This window comes from Leptonychotes weddellii, chromosome 4 (assembly GCF_054177405.1).
Source record: "Leptonychotes weddellii isolate Sample4059 chromosome 4, ASM5417740v2, whole genome shotgun sequence".
Taxonomy (NCBI): Eukaryota; Metazoa; Chordata; class Mammalia; order Carnivora; family Phocidae; genus Leptonychotes; species Leptonychotes weddellii.
In genome coordinates, this window is record NC_138372.1 from 86690523 (window position 1) to 86709552 (window position 19030).

The 19030-nt window shown below is 36.0% G+C and overlaps 1 protein-coding gene and 1 long non-coding RNA gene across 15 annotated transcripts in view; both read right to left on the bottom strand.

The window, feature by feature from the left end:
• Window positions 1–19030, bottom strand: part of ST7L (suppression of tumorigenicity 7 like) — a 164053-nt gene that overhangs the window by 136154 nt on the left and 8869 nt on the right. For 11 of the 14 annotated variants that reach the window (XR_014144083.1, XR_014144084.1, XM_081815678.1 and 8 more), the window contains 2 exons: window positions 15545–15660; window positions 9177–9255 (listed from right to left, as the gene is read on the bottom strand). Coding sequence is in view for 12 of the 14 variants with exons in the window: in XM_081815678.1 (XP_081671804.1) it covers window positions 9177–9255; window positions 15545–15660 (195 nt within the window). In the remaining 2 variants the exon portion in view is untranslated. The remainder of the gene's footprint in view (window positions 1–9176; window positions 9256–15544; window positions 15661–19030) is intronic. The other 3 variants (XM_081815682.1, XM_081815683.1, XM_081815681.1) reach the window with 2 other exon arrangements.
• On the bottom strand, window positions 60–9169 carry LOC145720860 (uncharacterized). Its single transcript, XR_014144085.1, has 2 exons — window positions 4957–9169; window positions 60–4755 (listed from the first exon to the last, which is right to left on the bottom strand). It is a non-coding gene; the product is annotated as an uncharacterized LOC145720860 (long non-coding RNA).

Sequence of the window (19030 nt, forward strand, 5' to 3'; positions counted from 1 at the left end):
TTGTGTTCCCTCTCTCGCTGTATCTCTCTCTGTCAAACAAATAAAAATCTTTAAAAAAAAAAATCTGGCTACCAGAAAATTTAGTTACATATATGGTTCATGTTATATTTCTATTGAACAGTGTTTAAGCAAGAGAAGAGAAATTGTTGGCAAAAGTATAAGACCAGGCATGAAACAAAAATGATGGCAAGGGGGGTTGCCTGGGACGCTTGTTTTCAGCGCAGGTCATGATCTCAGGGCTGTGAGATTGAGCCCTGCGTTGAGCTCTACACTCAGCAGGGAGTCTGCTTGGGATTCTGTCTCCCCTCTCCATCTCCCCCTCCCCCCATTCACATTATCTCTCTAAAAAAATAAATAAATAAAATCTTTTTAAAAAAAATGATGGCAAGGTAGCTATCAAACCGCTGGGGACGAGGAGGATCTTTTGAATTCAGAAAATGCAAATCGAACCATTTCAGCATCCTTCAAATAGTACACTAAATTGAACTATATGATAATTTCACTAACCAACAGAAATTTCTCCATTACATGTATCAGACTTCTCTGAAACATTAGATATATTGCTGCTTTAAACACTAGGCTCCCAAACTGCCATTCTAAGCCCAATTCAAATGTTCTTAAATAACAAAATAAAAACATTTTTAAAAGATCTAGATGGGGGGGCGCCTGGGTGGCTCAGTTGTTAAGCATCTGCCTTCGGCTCAGGTCATGATCCCAGGGTCCTGGGATCGAGCCCCGCATCGGGCTCCCTGCTCCGCGGGAAGCCTGCTTCTCCCTCTCCCACTCCTCTGCTTGTGTTCCTGCTCTCGCTATCTCTCTCTCTGTTAAATAAATAAATAAAATCTTTAAAAAAAAAAAAAAGATCTAGATGGGTATAAATTGATGCAGTAGAATCAAAATATAAATATTTTAAATTACAGTTTAGCTATATGATAAAAAGAGGTTCTTTCCTCTAAGAGCTTTCCTATATTCATTCAAAAATATATATTTTAAGATTTTATTCATTTATTTGGCAGAGAGACACAGCGAGAGAGGGAACACAAGCAGGGGGAGTGGGAGAGGGAGAAGCAGGCTTCCCACGGAGCAGGGAGCCCGATGTGGGGCTCAATCCCAAGACCCTGGGATCATGACCTGAGCCGAAGGCAGACGCTTAACGACTGAGCCACCCAGGTGCCCCAGTTCAAAAATATTTTTAATGGAGATGTTAATACAGAAATTAATTTTATAAGTATTGAATGAATCTCACTGTTAGGAAGGTTGGGTTTTTTTTTAATTAAGGTAAAATTCACATACTAAAATTGGCTAATTTTAAAGTATGTCATTCAGGGACTTGTAATATATATACAAGGTTCACTCATGTAGCACGGAGCAGTATTTCATTCCTTTTTATGACTAATATACCACTGTGTATATATACCAATTCTGTTTATCCAATCATAATCAGCTGATGGACATCTGAGTTGGTTCCAGTTTGGGGCTATAATAATATTGCTGTAAACACCTGTTTTTAGTACTCTTCAGTATATGCCTAGGTGTGGAACTGCTGGGTCATATAATAGTTCTAATTTTATCTTTTTGAGGAGCTGCTGCCCTGTTTTCCACAGTGGTGATACCATTTTACATTCCTCTGCAATGTATGATGGTTCTTATTTGTCCATATTTTTGCAAACACTTGGTATTTTCTGGAGGTTTTTGTTTTTGTTATACTCATCTTATGAAGGGGCATGTCACTGTTGTTTTCACTTTCATTTCCCTAATTATGAATGATGCTGAGCACCTTTTCATGTGCTTATTGGTCATTTATATGAATGTCTGTTTAAATCCTTCTTTGAAGAAATGTCTGTTGAAATCCTTCATCCATTTTTAATTGGATTATCATTTTGTAACTGAGTTATAAGAATTCTTGATATATTCTGGATACTGGACTCTTATCAAATATGGCTTGCAAATATTTTCTCTCATTCTGTGGGTTGCTTTTTCACTTTCTTGATAGTATCCTTCAATGCACAAAAGCTTTTAACTTTGACGAAGTCTAATTTATCTAATTTTTTCTTTGTTGTTGCTTGTGCTTTTGGTGTCATATCTAAGAAAACATTGCCAAATCCAGTCATAAAAATCTGTCCCTATGTTTTCTTTCTCTGTCTAAGCACTTAAATTTAGATCTTAGATTAATTTTTATTTTGTTTTTTGAATTAATTGTGCATGATGTGAGTTAAGGGTTGCTTTTGCATGTGGCTATCCATCTGCCCACCATCACTTAATGAGAAGACTATTCTTTCCCCATTGAATGGTCTTGGCACCCTTGTCAAAAATCAATTGACCACAGGGGCTCCTGGATGGCTCAGTTGGTTGGGCACCCAACTCTTGGTTTCAGCTCAGGTCATGATCTCTGGGTCATGAGATCAAGCCCTGCTTCGGGATCCACTCAGTGGGGAGTCTGTTTCTCTCCCTCTGCCCCTTCTCTCACTCTCTCACTCACTCTCTCTCTAAAATAAATAAATCTTTTAAAAAAAATCAATTGACCATAAATGCATGGGTTTATTTCTGGACTCAACTTGATTCCATTAATCTAGAGGTCTGTTTTTATGATTTAATTACTGCAGCTTCATAGTAAGCTTTGAAATCAGGAAGTGAGTTTTCCAACTTTGTTCTTTTTCAAGGTTGTTTTGGCTGTTTGAGGATTCTTGTAATTCAATGTGAATTTTAGGATCAGCTTGTCCATTTCGTAATGGCAATTGAAATTTTGATAGGGATTGCACTGAATTTATAGATCAACTTGAGGAGTGATGCCATCTTAACAATGTTAAGTATTCCAATTCATAAACATGGGATGTCTTTCCATTTATTTAGATATTCTTTAACTTTTTCAACAATACTTTGTCATTTTTAAAAAGTGTACAAGTCTTAAACTCTTTGGTTAAATTTATTTTAAGTATTTTAACACTTTTGATGCTATTGTAAATGGAATTGTTTTTTAAATTTCTTTTTCAGGGGTGCCTGGGTGGCTCAGTCAGTTAAATGTCTGCCTTCGGCTCAGGTCATGATCTTGGGGTCCTGGGATTGAGCCCCACACATTGGGCTCCCTGCTCTGTGGGGAGCCTGCTTCTCCCTCTCCCCACCCCCCACTCTCTAATAAATAAATAAAATATTAAAAAAATAAATTTCTGGGGCACCTGGGTGGCTCAGTCATTAAGCTTCTGCCTTCGGCTCAGGTCATGATCCCAGAGTCCTGGGATTGAGCCCCGCATCAGGCTCCCTGCTCTGCGGGAAGTCTGCTTCTCCCTCTCCCACTCCCCCTGCTTGTGTTCCCTCTCTCGCTGTGTCTCTCTCTGTCAAATAAATAAATCCTTTAAAATAAATAAATTTCTTTTTCAGACTGTCCACTCCTAGTATATAGATACATGACAGATATAAGGAAGGACTCGTTTCTGCCATTTTCCTATTTGTTTTCTATATGTCCCGTAGACAATAACTTTGTTGAACTCTTTTGCTAGCTGTAACGGTTTTTTTGTGTGTGGATTCTTTGAGATTTTCTATGTATAAGATCATATAATCTATGATTAAAGATGGTTTTTTAACTTTTTCCCTTCTGATTTGGAAGCCATTTTCCCTCCTTCTTCTTACTCAATTGCACTGGCTAGCACTTCCAGTACAACGTTAAATAGAAGTAGAGAAATGATGTCCTTGTCTTACCTTGATCTTAGAAAGAAACCTTTCAGTCTTTCATCTGTAAATATGTAGTTAGCTGTGGGTTTTTCACAGATGTCCTTTATCAGTTTGAGGAAGTTTCCCTCTATTCCTTTTTTATTTCTTAGTGTTTTTATCATAAAATAGTGTAGGATTTTGTCAAATACATTTTCTGTATCAACAGAGATGACCATGTGGTTCTTATTCTTTTTTTCTATTAATGTGGTATCTTACATTGACTGATTTTCATATTTTAAACCACCCTTGCCTTCTTGGGACAAATCCCACTTGTTCCTGGTGTATAATTCTTCTAATATGCTGCTGGATTTGCTGTGCTAGGTATTTTGTTGAGGATTTTTGCATCTATATTCATAATGGATATTAGTCTATAATTTTTGTTTCTTGTGATGTCTTTGTCTGGTTTTGGTATGAGGGTAATATTGGCTTCACAGGATGAGTCAGGAAGAGTTACTTCCCTTCTATTTCTTTGAAGAGTTTAAGAAGGACTGGTGTTTATTCTTCTTCTAGTTCTCGGTAGCACTTGCCAGTGAAGGGATCTATCTAGTCCTGGGTTTTCTTTGTTTGGAAGTTTTTAAATTACTGATTCCATCATCTTCACTTGTTATAGGTCTACTCAGATTTTCTATTTCTTGAATCAATTTTGGTAGTGTGTTGTTAGAAATTTGTCCATTTATCTAATTTATAAACATGTAATTGTTCACTGTATTCAGCTTTTAATTTCTGTAAGGTAAGTAGTAATGTTCCCAGTTTCATTCTTTATTTCAGTAATCTGAGTCTTCTTTTTTAATTGGTCAGTCTAGCTAAAAGTTTGTCAATTTTGTTGATCTTTATTTTTTTAAGATTTATTTATTTGACAGAGGGAGAGAAAGAGCACACAAGAAGGAGGAGCAGCGGAGGGAGAGGGAGAAGCAGGTTTTCCACTGAGTCGGGAGTGTGACACAGGTCTTGGTCCCAGGACCCTGGGAGCATAACCTGAGCCAAAGGCAGACGCCTAACTGACTGAGTCACCCAGGTGCCCCAATTTTGTTGATCTTTTAAAAAACCAACCTTTGGGGCGCCTGGGTGGCTCAGTTGGTTAAGCGACTGCCTTCGGCTCAGGTCATGGTCCCGGAGTCCTGGGATCGAGTCCCGCATCGGGCTCCCGGCTCGGCGGAGAACCTGCTTCTCCCTCTGACCCTATCCCCTCTCATGCTGTTTCTCTCTCAAATAAATAAATAATAAAAAAATCTAAAAAAAAAAAAAACCAACCTTTGGTTTCATTGATTCTATTGCTTTTCTATTCTCTATTTTATCTCACTCTATTCTTTGTTACTGCCTTCCTTCTGCTTGTAGTTTAGTTGGCTCTTCATTTTCTAGTTTCTTACGGTATAAAGTTTAAGTTATTGATTTGAGATCTGTTTTTCTTTAGTATTGTGTTTACAGTTTCCACTTTCTCTGTATCTCTTAAGTTTTGGTATGTTGTGCTTTCATTTTCACTCATCCATCCCAAAGTATTTTCTATCTTTTCTTTGTGATTTCTTCTTTGACTCACTGGTTGTTTAAGACTCTTGCCTAACTTCCACATATCCCAATATTGTGAAATTTCCAGATCTCCTTGTGTTTTTGATTTCTAATTTTATTCCACTGTGGTTGAAGTACTTTATATAATTTCAATCTTTTGGAATTTATTGAGAATTCTTTATATCATAACATATAATATATCCTAGAGAATGTTCCATGTACACTTGAGAAGAACATGTACTCTACTATTGTTGAATAGAGCGCTATATGGATGTCTGTTAGGTCTAGTTAGTTTATAGTGTTGTTCAAGTCTTTCATTTCATTGTGTATCTTTTGTCTAATTATTCTATCCATTAATGAAATGGTGTTGAAGCTTCCAACAACTGTCTATTCCTCCCTTCAATTCTTTTTGCTTCATATATTTTGGGTCTCTGTTATTAAATGCATATAAGTTTATAATTGTTGTATCTTCTTGATGAATTAAACCTCTTTTATCATTATATAATGTAATTATCTTATAAAAATTTTGTTGGAGCGTCTGGGTGGCTCAGCTGGTTGAGCATCTGGCTCTTGATTTCAGCTCAGGTCATGATCTCAGGGTTTCGGATCGAGTCCTGTGTTGGGCTCCATGCTCAGCACAGAGTCTGCTTGTCCCTCTCCCTCTTTTCCTCCCCTTGCTTGCTCTCTCTCTCTCAAATAATTAAAAAAATTTTTGTCTTGAAGTCTATTTTGTCTGATATAGGATAGCCACTGCATCTCTCTTTTGGTTACTATTTGCATGGAATATCTTTTTCCATACTTTTACCTTCTACTTCTTTGTATCTTTGTATCTAAAATGAATCTCTTATAGACAGCATATAGCTGAACTGTTTTTTAAATCCATTCTGCCAATCAATGCCTTTAACTGCAGAGTTTAATCCATTTACATTTAAGTAATTAATGATAAGGAAGGACTTGTTTCTGCTATTTTCCTATTTGTTTTCTATATATCCTTTTTTGTCCTTATTTCTGGCAGTAATTGTGTTAGGTATTTTCTAGTATACCATTTTGATTCCCTTCTAGCTTCTTTTACTATATTTTTTTTAGTTATTTCTTAGTGGTTAATAATTAACAATTACTTTTAACATCTTAATTTACAGCAATGTAGTTTCAGTTAATACCAACTTAGTTTCAATAGCATACAAAACTTTGCTTCTATATAGCTCTTCCCCCACCCCATACCTTATGTTGTTATTGTCACAAATTACATTTTTATAAACTGTATGTCCATCAATATAGATTTATAATTAGTTTTACATTGTTGTCTTCTAAATCATATTGAAAAAATAATTGTTGCAAACCCAAAATACATTAACTTTTATATTTGCTTATGTAATTATCTTTACTGGTGTTCTTTATTGCTTTGTGTGGAGTCAAGACTGTCTAGTATCCTTTTATTTCACCTTGAAAAACTCCTTTTAGCATTTCTTATAATATAGGTCTACTAGCAATGAACTCTCTCAGTTTCTGTTTATCTGGGAATGTCTAAATTTCTCCTTCATTTTTGAAGAACAGGTTTGTTGGATATAGAATCTTTAGCTGTGGAGGCACCTGGGTGGCTCAGTCAGCTAAGCACCTGCCTTTGGCTCAGGTCATGATCCCTGGGTTCCAGGATCAAGCCCCGAATTGGGCTCCCTGCTGAGCAGGGAGCCAGCTTCTGCCCCTCTCCCATGCTCATGCTTGTGCGTGCTCTTTCTTAAATAAATAAAATCTTAAAAAAAGAAAAAAGGAAAAGAATCCTTAGCTGACAGTTTTCTTCAGAATTTTGACTTTGTCATCCCACTGCCTTCTGGCTTCTATGGTTTCTGATGAGAACTCAGCTGTTAATCTTATTGAGGATCCCTCATTCATGATGAATCACTTCTCTCTTGCTGTTTTCAGGAATTTCCCCTTGTCCTTTGTTTTTGAAAGCTTGATTACAATGTGTCTCACTGTAGATTTCTTTGATTATATCTTACTTGAGGTTCACTGAGCTTCTTGATCTTTATTTCTAGATTTCTTTCTAAACTTTTTTCCTAAATTTCTTTCAAGATTTCTAAATCTTTATTGATATTCTCTAGTGGTGAGATATCCTTCTCATGACTTCCTTTTGTTCTTTGTACATGGCTTCCTTTACCTCTTTGAGCATATTTACAGTATCTGATTTAAAGTTTTTGTCTGGAAAGTCCAAGTCTTGAGGACTTCCTTGAGGACAGTCTCCATTCATTTCCTTTCTTTTCTGTGTATGAGGCATAGTTTGTTTCTTTGAATGTCTTGTAATTTCTTTAAAACTGCACATTTTGAAGATTATAATCTAGCAACTCTAGCAATCAGATTCCCCCTCTTCCCTATGGCTTGTTGTTGTTGTTTGTTGTAGTTATTTGTTTAATGACTTCGCTGAACTAATCTGAAGTTTGTAGTCATTATCATATATGACCAGTGAAGCCTCTGCTCCTTTAGCTTATTCATCAGCCAGTGATTTGATAGAGATTGCCTTAAACACCTGGAACCAAAAACAAAACAAAAAAACCCAAGTCTGCAGATTGGTTCTGTGTGTGTGTTGGGGCACACCTTCAACATTCAGTCAGGCAGTTTACAACTCTGCCTTAGCCTTTACTTTCTGTTTGTGCAGAACCTGAAATTTAGACAGAGCTTAGGGTCTTAAGTCATTTCTAAGCATGTGCCCAAACCTGGGCATGTGTGGGACATCTGAGATTCCCAGGAATATGTCAGAGTTTTTCAAAGCCTTTATTTTCCAAAGTATCTCATTCCCCAGCCTTTCCTCTCAAGCTTTCTGGTTTGTCTATTGTTTGCCCCAGCTGTTATCACTTGCCCCAGGGCAGCAGGGACTAATGCATTTGCCTTTAAATGTTTTCAACAAATGTCCCCCCAGTGTAGCTGTGTCTGCGCTGGGAGAGCTCTGAATTAACCCAAATAAAGGCAAGACCTTTGAGCTGGTCCTTCAGAGAGCCAACCAGACAGGTCAAAATAAACAAGCGCAATTCTTTAACAATAAGATCCATTCCACTTCCTCTGGTAGTAGGAACCTATACCCAGAATGCTGACTTTTGTCTTCAAAGCTGCCACTAAGCAAGGGAGTGGGGGATGGAGCCAGTGTAAGTCAAAACACCATAAAGCTCACTTACAGAAATTTGACTGTTTTTTTAATTGATTAAGCATTCTCTAGGATGCTTTAAACTTTTGATTAGTTTTGATTAGTTTCCAGAGTTTCTCACTGCTTTTGAGTTCCCTACACTGTGATTTTTGCTCCACCTTGGGAAGGTCTTCTTAATAATGATAACATATTTTGGGGGGCGGGGTTGTTGAGGGATACAGGGGACAATGCTAAATTCACATCATTCAGGAAGCATTCCTTGATTAACCCCAACTGGGGCCATATTTTACTCTTGGCATTTATTTAGTATCAGATTAATACTTATTGATCTGTTTCACTTAAATATTAGGTTAACTTATAATTTTACATTTGCCTTTTCAAAATATAGAATCGATACAAAGAGCTATAAAAAATAAATGCTACATTTTCCTTATTTTGAATCCTCTTTGCATGCCTCCAATCCCATTAGCAACTAAAGTTCTCAGGACTGAATGAATGCTTTAAATGAATGATTTAAATGAAAAACAAAATTTAAAAAGGTGGCAGAAGTATTTTAGTACTCTTTAACTATCAAGAATTATCACCAATTAGATCAACATTCTCCATTTAAAAAAGTATCTCTAGGATAATTTCTATTCAAAAGCACTGATAAGTTTGTAATTTCAGAAGCAAAGTACAGATGTCTATGAACACTGCAAAATTTGTCTCTAGTATAGAAAAAAAGAAAGGGGATTGCTAATGACTCCAAGTGTCTTAGGAAGAGACATAAGAACATGAAATCATTTGCCTGAGTTTCCTTCAAAACAAACTTACTTTCCATATATTTCAAACTTACTCATTGTTTAATTCTAAAGCTTGATAGGCTGCTTTGATTCGAGCTGGAGGATTTCTTTCCCTCCATGCCTTCTGCATAACTGTAGGAAAAATATTTCAAAAAGTAGATGAGATGGTAAACATAAATAATCTTATGCAAAATGTGTGAAGAATGAGCTAGGAGAGTAAACAAAGATTTAAATAACATGTTCTTAAACATAAGAAACTAGAAATTGGGGTGTCAGTTCACCTTAATCTTATGAGAAATTTAAATTAAATTTGGAAGCATCACACATAAGAAAAATATATTCTTTCTCTGATTTGAGTACAATATATAAGGTATTTAATCCAGTTAATTACACCATTACTATACATGAACATTTATATTTCTAAATGCATATTAAAATTATGTGACATCACATTATAATCAATATGAAATATTCTAGTTCTTTTATCACTTTGAAAAGGGCCTATGGAACTGTTAAAAATATACAAAACACTTAAAAACAAAGTCTTTGTCTAATCAATGATTCAATCCGGGAAGAATGTCTGAATTTGCATTTTGTACAAAAAGGTGGAAAAAGCAATTAATTTAGAATTTAGTACATTTATGGAAAATGTCTCTACCAAGATTCAACAAAAGCCTGAATTAAGATCTCTCTAAAATAATATTAGTTTTGCTACCATTTACTATACCAAAATGAAAATTTAATACTAATAAATACTAAATAAAATTTCATACTAAACAATAAGTTTGTTAAAAATTAAACAAACAAATAAACAAAGTAGATTCATGAAACTATCTGGCCTATTTCAAGTTTGATAAGAAAAATAGAGAATCTATGAATGTTGCTTTTGGAACAAAACCTACAACTGTCCAGAAAGAATAATGTGGAAAATGTTTGAGTTTTCCTTTGGAAACAAAATATTAGTCTTGGCTTAGAAAAGAAGACAATATATTCCACTTGTGTGACAAAAATACATTTCTCATATTGAACATGTCACCAGCTGTCTGACAGCTAATGCTTCCTGAACTTGACAAATTGATGCAAGTCAGCACCCATCTGATAATAACCAGGTAAAGAATAGGGTTTTGCTGAAACTTTAAAATATTACATAAAAATAAAGAATAATATTAGACTTGCCAGTTTTAATGATGGGGCTTTCTTCTTTAACTTACATGGTTTAACTTACAAGTCAAATTTGGATACTGAAATCTTAATCAACATTTTAAATGGCTATTTGGTCTTCTAGTCTATTAAGTATATGTCAAAATTTATTGAAATAATTCTTTTAAATTATTAAGTTACACCCAATTTTTCGCTAATTATAGAAATGTTGTAATAACCATCTTTCAACATCTACCTTTGCATGCCTGACCCAATATTTCCTTTCTGGAAGTGGAATGGTTGATTAAAATGTATGCATCTTTTAAAAGATTTTGGATATAAACTCCCAAACTCTTCTCAATAAGATTGTATTAATTTACATTCTTCCAGGCAGTGGAGGAGAGTGGAGGATAGAAACAGAGAGACTGTTTCCCTACTTAGCAACACTGAGTAGTATCAATCTTTGCTAATTTAATACATGGAAACGATCTCATCTTCTTTGCACTTCTTTCTTTTTTACTAAGGTCATCTGATCCACCTTTAAGCATTTTTTCTTATTCATATTCTTAAGTTTTCAACTGCTCTATCCAGACTTTCAAGATTAATCCTCACAACTTATTCAGTTCCAAGTCAAAGGGGAAAGGGGAAATAAAGTACAAGAAGAAAAATTTGTATTTCTTTCTAAAACAAGGCTTAGGAATAATTAAAAGGAAAATGCTGATTTAGTATTTAACTGTCCTCTTTTTTTTTTTTTAATGCAGAAAGGTGGTTTTATTAAAGCACAGGGACAGGACCCGTGGGTAGAAAGAGCTGCTCAACTGTCCTCTTTAAGAGCTCTTGATATTCTTAAAAAACAACACAAGCAATCAGCAATTCAATCAAATTTATCTATTTTTTAAGTTAAATAATATTCCAATATGTTATCAAGCAGAAAAGAGAATAGTCAATCCCAAGATCAGAGGTTGTAAATGTAGATGCCTACAAAGACCAAGCAGAAAACATAGATGTGTAAACTAAAAGCATGTGCACTGTCTAAAGGAGAGAGTCATAGCTTGGGTCTAATTGATTACTACAAGGTGGACTTACAGGTCCAGTTTTGCCATATTTTCCAACTTCTAAAAAGTGTTAAATCTGGGTTCAAATGTTAAATCTCCTGATTCTTAAGTGTTGAAGAGAAAATACCATGAAAACAAATTATTCCAAAAACACTGCTGACCAGGGGCACCTGTATGGCTCAGTTGGTAGAGCATGAAACTCTTGATCTCAGGGTTGTGAGTTTGAGCGCCACGTTGGATGTAAAGATTACTTAAAAATAAAATCTTAAAAAAAAAAAAACAACGAAAAAAGAATACTGCTGGCTGGTCCTGAAGATATGTTTGTTTTCTGCCTTAAATAAATAAATGAATAAGATGAGAAGAGAATCTACTAACTTAGTAACTGATGACAATTCATCAAGAGAAATTTGTAATATCACACATATGTATACATTTTTTAATATAAAACTACAGATATAAATCATTACCTTTATGTGAGTGTCTGAAAAGATCAAAATGGATCAATTCACAGATGGAGTCTGTCCTTGAGCTCGGTATTTACATGGGATTATGCATACCTCTAGAAGTACACAAAACGTTGCAAGGACCAAAACAGCATGTGTGGTTTTAAGAAAACCAATTTATAAAGTCTCAACATTATATGACTCTTTCCTAGAACTGATCTACTTGAAGAATGTTCCTCTGATTGATCTATGCATCATGCTGGCTTCCCTTTCCTACCCAACATCTGCTTCCCCACTCCCCAAAAGATATATTCCCTTCTTCTACTTTACAGAAAAAACTCTTACTTCTCACCCCTCCTGAATCTTTCTAAGGTGCAATCCCTAAAGTATAAAAATCTCCAAGTGCCCAAAGGACAATTCAAAGTTTGGGTTTTGGGAAAGCCATTTTTTTGTCAAGGCACCTACAACAGGAATTGCTTTTACTTAACAGTGAAGCTTGGCTTTAGAAATAAGAGTATTCTAGCCCCTGGATACTCTGAATGCAAGTATGTTGTAGGGGAGGGAGTGATAACAATTTTCATCAGTTCCACTTATCAGCACCCCTCGCCCCTTACTGTCAAAGAATGTGTTGCTACTAAGGAAAGGTCCCCTCACAGCAAGGCAAAGGGGGCACTAGTAAAGGATAATAGGGGCGCCTGGGTGGCTCAGCTGGTTAAGCGGCTGCCTTCAGCTCAGGTCATGATCCCAGGGTCCTGGGATCAAACCCCGCATCCGGCTCCCTGCTCAGCGGGGAGCCTGCTTCTCCCTCTCCCTCTGCCTGCCTATCTGCCTACTTGTTCTCTCTCTCTCTGTCAAATAAATAAATAAAATCTTTAAAAAAAAAAAAAGGATAATAAAGGTGGTGGAATCTTATTTTGGCCAAGTGATAGGCTCTAGGCAAAGCTCCAAGAATTATCTCTTTCTTAGAATCTAAATTCTGAAGAGAAATGGTTGTCACAGAGATGCATGTTAACATGTTTATTTGACTTAAAATGAAGTCAGACTTTTCTGTCAGAAAGTCGGTCTGATTTGGTTGATAGAATTGACAATGAGAACTCACCCGGCCAACAAGGTTATATGGAGAACATTTTCTAAAGCTGAAAATACCAAATATGTAGCTCCAAGGATTTGACAAAAATATAACTAAAGTAGGGCGCCTGGGTGGCTCAGTTGGTTAAGTGACTGCCTTCGGCTCAGGTCATGATCCCAGGGTCCTGGGATCGAGTCCCACATCGGGCTCCCGGCTCAGCGGGGAGCCTGCTTCTCCCTCTGACCCTCTCCTCTCTCATGCTGTTTCTCTCTCACTCGCTCTCTAATAAATAAATAAATAAAATCTTTAAGATATATATATATATAACTAAAGTACATGATACCATTTAGAACCTTATGATAAAAGGAAATTAAAATTTTTAAAAACTTACACAAAAAATTTTACTGTGGAAAAGCATATGTGATAAGACTCTCAAGTATATAATAATTAAAATAAAATAATATAGACGTATGAAATGGGTGAGTTCAAGAAGCAAAAGGACTTACATAAAATTTACTACTGCTAAAGAGTATTCATCAATGCCTTTTTCAATGGATAATGGTGGGTATCAAGTCATTAGATTTCTTGAGATACATTCAAATATAGGGTATTCTAGTTTTATTTTCAACTGTCTTTAATATGCTAAAAATCATATTCTTTGCAATTATTTAATCTTACGATATCAAGTTAAAAATATTTGAAAGGATACATAGTTTTTCAAAATCCTTTAGGAGATAAGTGAACAAAAATGTTTTAAGAGCACAGCTTTAGTGGATAGCCATGGTTGCTACTTGAAAAGCCCGCCAATGTCTGCAATTCTGCTTGTGACAAGGAGGAAAAGCCTTAATTTCTAGAGTTACTTTTAGAGTCAACTTTAGTTCTTAAAGTTAACATGACATACTAATTTCTATTTCTGTTATTTCCCCAACCCAACACTTTTGCCATTAATATAAACACTAAGCATGTAAAAATAAAGCAATTCCTTTTTCTATTTGCAATTAAACCCATTTATGTAACCATTCCAAAGATCCTTGGATTTCCTGCTATCATCCACCCTTAGTATATTTAGTCCAACAGATATAGATCACAAAGAATTCACTTCAATGCTGGAAAACTGGCTATTTTTCAGACCCCTAGTGGTGATTTTCTTTTGCCTATCACTATGGTGAGTAGAAGCAGTAGTAGTATAGTGGTTAAGAGTCAGACCTGAATTTGAAATCCAACTTTATCATTTATTACCTAGATTACTTGGCATATTACTTGATTTTCCTTTGCCTGCCTGCCTGCCTTCTTTCTTTCCTTCCTTTTTTCCATTCCTTTATTTCTGAGGCTGATAAAAGTACCTATCTCATAAAATGATTGGGAATATTAAATCAGTACATTTATATAAATTGCTTGGAACAGTGCTTGGTGCATAATAAGTGCTATACAAGTGTTAGCTATTATTAGTGAAACTGCTTAAGACATCTGTGACACCAAGGTCATTCATCGATACTTTCATCAAAGAATAAATATTAATATTTACAGTATGCCAGACAATGTGCTAGACGATAAAGATTCAAAGATGATGAGAATATAGTCCCTGCTTTCCAAAGTTTCCCACTCTATTAGGGAAGATAAACATTAAAACAACATGAATGGAGCACTGGGTGTTATACGCAAACAATGAATCATGGAACACTACATCAAAAACTAATGATGTGGGGCGCCTGGGTGGCTCAGTTGTTAAGTGTCTGACTTCGGCTCAGGTCATGATCCCAGGGTCCTGAGATCGAGCCCCACATCGGGCTCCCTGCTCAGCGGGGAGCCTGCTTCTCCCTCTCCCATTCCCTCTGCTTGTGTTCCCTCTCTCCCTGTGTCTCTGTCAAATAAACAAATAAAATCTTAAAAAAAAAAAAACTAATGATGTAATATATGGTGATTAACATAATAAAAAAATAAAATAAAACAACATGATAAAATTAACAAGTAAATGTTTGTGGTTGAATAAATTAACTAGAATGGTTTCAGTGAGGCTTGGACTAAGTACTGTAGAACTGCAGAGAAGAAAGTTTTTAACTCTGGAGTTCCCAGAGAAGGGTTCCTAGAGAATGTGACTTTTAATTTGGATCTTGAAGGATAAAAGCAGGAAGCATAAAAGTGGGAGGATAGATACGAAAGGAGAGGGCATTCAAAGTAAAAGAATAGTGATAAAGATCTCTGTCTTTAACCATGTATTTAAGAGTCTCAATACTATCTTCCATAGAGAAGACTTAGACCTAAACACAGACATTTCTATGATCTTCCACCACTTTCCATGCACCTCTAATTTATGACTGAGATAAAATATACTCCATTTTAATCTACATGCCATGCCTGGGTTTACACTTTGCCTTACTCTTATGTATAATTGCACATGTTAATTCCCCAGACCAAACTGGGTATACTGTTCTCTGCATGAACAGTTGCTGTATTTGATCTGAAAGGTTTTTTAAGTAATAAAAGAAGTAATTTTACATTTTTATAAAATACTTTAAATTCTTTATAAGAAGGGTAGGTAGTGTAACAACCTAGTTTACATTCATACTTAGTTTCAATTTTATCTGGGTCTCTTATCCATAATGCAAAACAACCTCAAGCCAAATAACTTTGTATATTATAATAAGTAACTCTAAAGACTTTTAAAAATAATTTTCATCACCACTGTTTACCCCACGAACAGATATGACACATACCTGTGTCTGAAGGACGTAAAAAGTCCGTGTCACAGGTGAAAAACGTCTGATGGTCCTGAGCTGACAAATTCATGTCATAGTATGTAAGTGGCTCTTTACCAGTCACCCAAGTGTATCTTTACCAAAACACAAGAAAATATGTAAATTGAACATGAGAGAACCTTTACCTACTACAACAGACACTATTTAAAATGCAAAAATATACTGCTACAACTTCTATTTCAGGATGTTTTAAAAGCTTATTATCAGAAAAACAAGAGATAACAATACAAACTACTTAGAGTATGACAATAAAACATCAAAAATCAAAAGGGAAAAGGCCAGATTATTAGTGCTTCTAAATTAGATGAGGGGATAAAACAATTTGACTTAGATACATACCTTATTAAATATACTTAAATTCCCAGTGAATTAGAATTATTAAAAGTAAAACTACAAAGAAGCTAGAAGAAAACATAGGTGGCCTTTTACTAGATGTCAAAATGGTAAAGGGCTTTCAAAGCAGAAAGCAAATAGAAACTTTTTCCAGATTTTACTAAATTAGAAATTTAAACTTTCATATCCCCCTGAAACCCACAACAATTAATAGCAAGTTAACAAACTGGCTAATAAGGGCGCCTGGGTGGCTCAGTCGTTAAGCGTCTGCTTTCAGCTCTGGTCATGATCCCAGGGTCCTGGGATCGAGCCCCACACTGGGCTCCCTGCTCAGCAGGAAGCCTGCTTCTCCCTCTCCCACTCCCCCTTGCTTGTGTTCCTGCTCTCGCTATCTCTCTCTCTGCCAAATAAATAAATAAAATCTTAAAAAAAAAACAACTGGCTAATAAATACATTTTTAAAGGTCCAATCTCAGTAATTAACAGAGTGAATTAAATTAACAAATTTTTACTTTTCATCTGTCAAATGGCAAATATATGTTGCTGAGGATGAGGTGGAATATGGACTCACACATACTGCTGGTATAAGTGTAAATTGGCATTTACATTTCTCTTTCCAAAAATCAATTAGGTAATATCTATTAGGAGTCTTAAAAATATTCACATCTAGCTAGGGGATGGGTGTGTGGAATTCTACTATGCTATTCTCTCTACTTTTTAATTTTTGAAAATCTCCATAAATAAAAAAAGAAAATAGTAACAGGGAGAGGGGGAAAAACTGTTCAACCCTTTAATTCCAGAATCTTTTTTTTTTTTTTTTAAAGATTTTATTTATTTATTTGAGAGAGAGAGAATGAGAGACAGAGAACATGAGAGGGAGGAGGGTCAGAGGGAGAAGCAGACTCCCCACCGAGCTGGGAGCCCGATGCGGGACTCGATCCCGGGACTCCAGGATCATGACCTGAGCCGAAGGCAGTCGCTTAACCGACTGAGCCACCCAGGTGCCCCTTTTTTTTTTTTTTAAGATTTTATTTATTTATTTAATTCCAGAATCTTAGTGCTACAAATCAGCCCTAAGGAAATAATCACAGATGTTTAATATCATATGCTAAATATTTATATATAAAGATACCCCTCTAGTGTAAATGTTGACTGTGAAACATAATCTGTGACCCAGATAGGGGAGCAATAGGTAAGGTAAGGTACCTCCATACAACAGAATAGAGTACAATCATTAAAAACCATGTTTTTGAAGAAATTCATGTATGAAGGGGCACTTGGGTGGCTCAGTTGGCTTTAAGCGTCTGACTCTTGATTTCAGCTCAGGTCATGATTTCAGGGTCCTGGGAGTAAGTCCCTTGTCAGGCTCCACACCCAGTGGAGCATCTGCTTAAGATTCTCTCTCTCCCTCTCCCTTTGCCCCTCTGCTTCCCCCTCTTAAAAAAAAAAAAAAAAAAAAAAAGCAATTCATATATAAAGAAATTCTGTGGAAAATTCATACACTGTGTTAGGAAAAAAGGATGTAAAATTATATACACATAACGATGCCCAAGTTTTGTTTCTATACATGCATACAGAAGAGAGACTGGATGGAAATACTAATAGCAGTTTTCACTTAGTGGTAGGAAAAGGTGATTTTTACTTTTTTTTTTTTTTTTTACTTTCCTTTTGATACATCTCTTCATTTTTCCAATTTTCTACAGTGACTATACATACATTTTAAAATCCAAAAAAAGGTATTTTAAAAGCACATTATAAGTATTATTTAAATGTACATGATAAAAGATTTTAAGTAATAGTCCAAGTTGCATTGCTATTTAAAGTTTTTAAGCTATTTTGTGAGAAATTATCGTAAAGAAAAAAAAAAGTAGGGGCGCCTGGGTGGCTCAGTCATTACACATCTGCCTTCAGCTCAAGTCATGGTCCCAGGGTCCTGGGATGGAGCCCCGCATTGGGCTTCCTGCTCAGCGGGAAGCCTGCTTCTCCCTCTCCTGCTCCCCCTGCTGTGTTCCCTCTCTCGCTGTCAAATAAATAAATCTTAAAAAAAAAAAAAAAGTAGATCCTTGTTCAACTAGCAAAGTTTTGCTACATATTCTAAACTTGTAAAAAGACTACTTATTAACGATCTACATTATTCCCAAAATGATTTAAAGGAGTTAAAAAAATATAATGTACAATATTAATGACCTTAATTAGAAGCAAATAAAAAAGACTCAGTAAAAGCAAAAATTTGAACATACAGTGGAGCCAGGAATGAATCTAACATATGAAATACATATCAGAGTTCTGCACACTTACTAAACGCTGACTACAATAGGACTTTAAGCTTTCTAAAACCACACAATGATTATCAATGCAATTGAGACTTTTACATTAAGAGAAACTAATCATTCAAAAAGAAGTATAAGTGTTCCTGATAACAAGATAGGAAATTTATTTTTTTATATCTTTGTGAACACTGTAAAACAATAAGAAATAGGGCGCCTGAGTGGCTCAGTCGGTTAAGCGACTGCCTTTGGCTCAGGTCATGATCCTGGAGTCCCTGGATTGAGTCCCGCACCGGGCTCCCTGCTCGGCGGGGAGTCTGCTTCTCCCTCTGACGCTCCCCCCTCTCATGCTCTCTCTGTCTCTATCTCATTCTCTCTCTCAAATAAATAAATAAAATCTTTAAAAAAAAACAATAAGAAATAGCCTAAAATCTTTTTATTTCAACAAATGGACTGAGAAGTTCAAGGACTTGTTTCTTGCAGAATCCCTTAATAAAGACTAAAGGCGGGGGGCACCTGGGTGGCTCAGTTGGTTAGGCGACTGCCTTCGGCTCGGGTCATGATCCTGGAGTCCCGGGATCGAGTCCCGCATTGGGCTCCCTGCTCGACAGGGAGTCTGCTTCTCCCTCTGACCCTCCCCCCTCTCATGTGCTCTCTCTCTCATTCTCTCTCTCTCAAATAAATAAATAAAATCTTTAAAAAAAAAAAAAAAAAAAAAAAAGACTAAAGGCGGGGCGCCTGGGTGGCTCAGTCGTTAAGCGTCTGCCTTCGGCTCAGGTCATGATCCCAGGGTCATGGGATCGAGCCCCGCATCGGGCTCCCTGCTCAGCGGGAAGCCTGCTTCT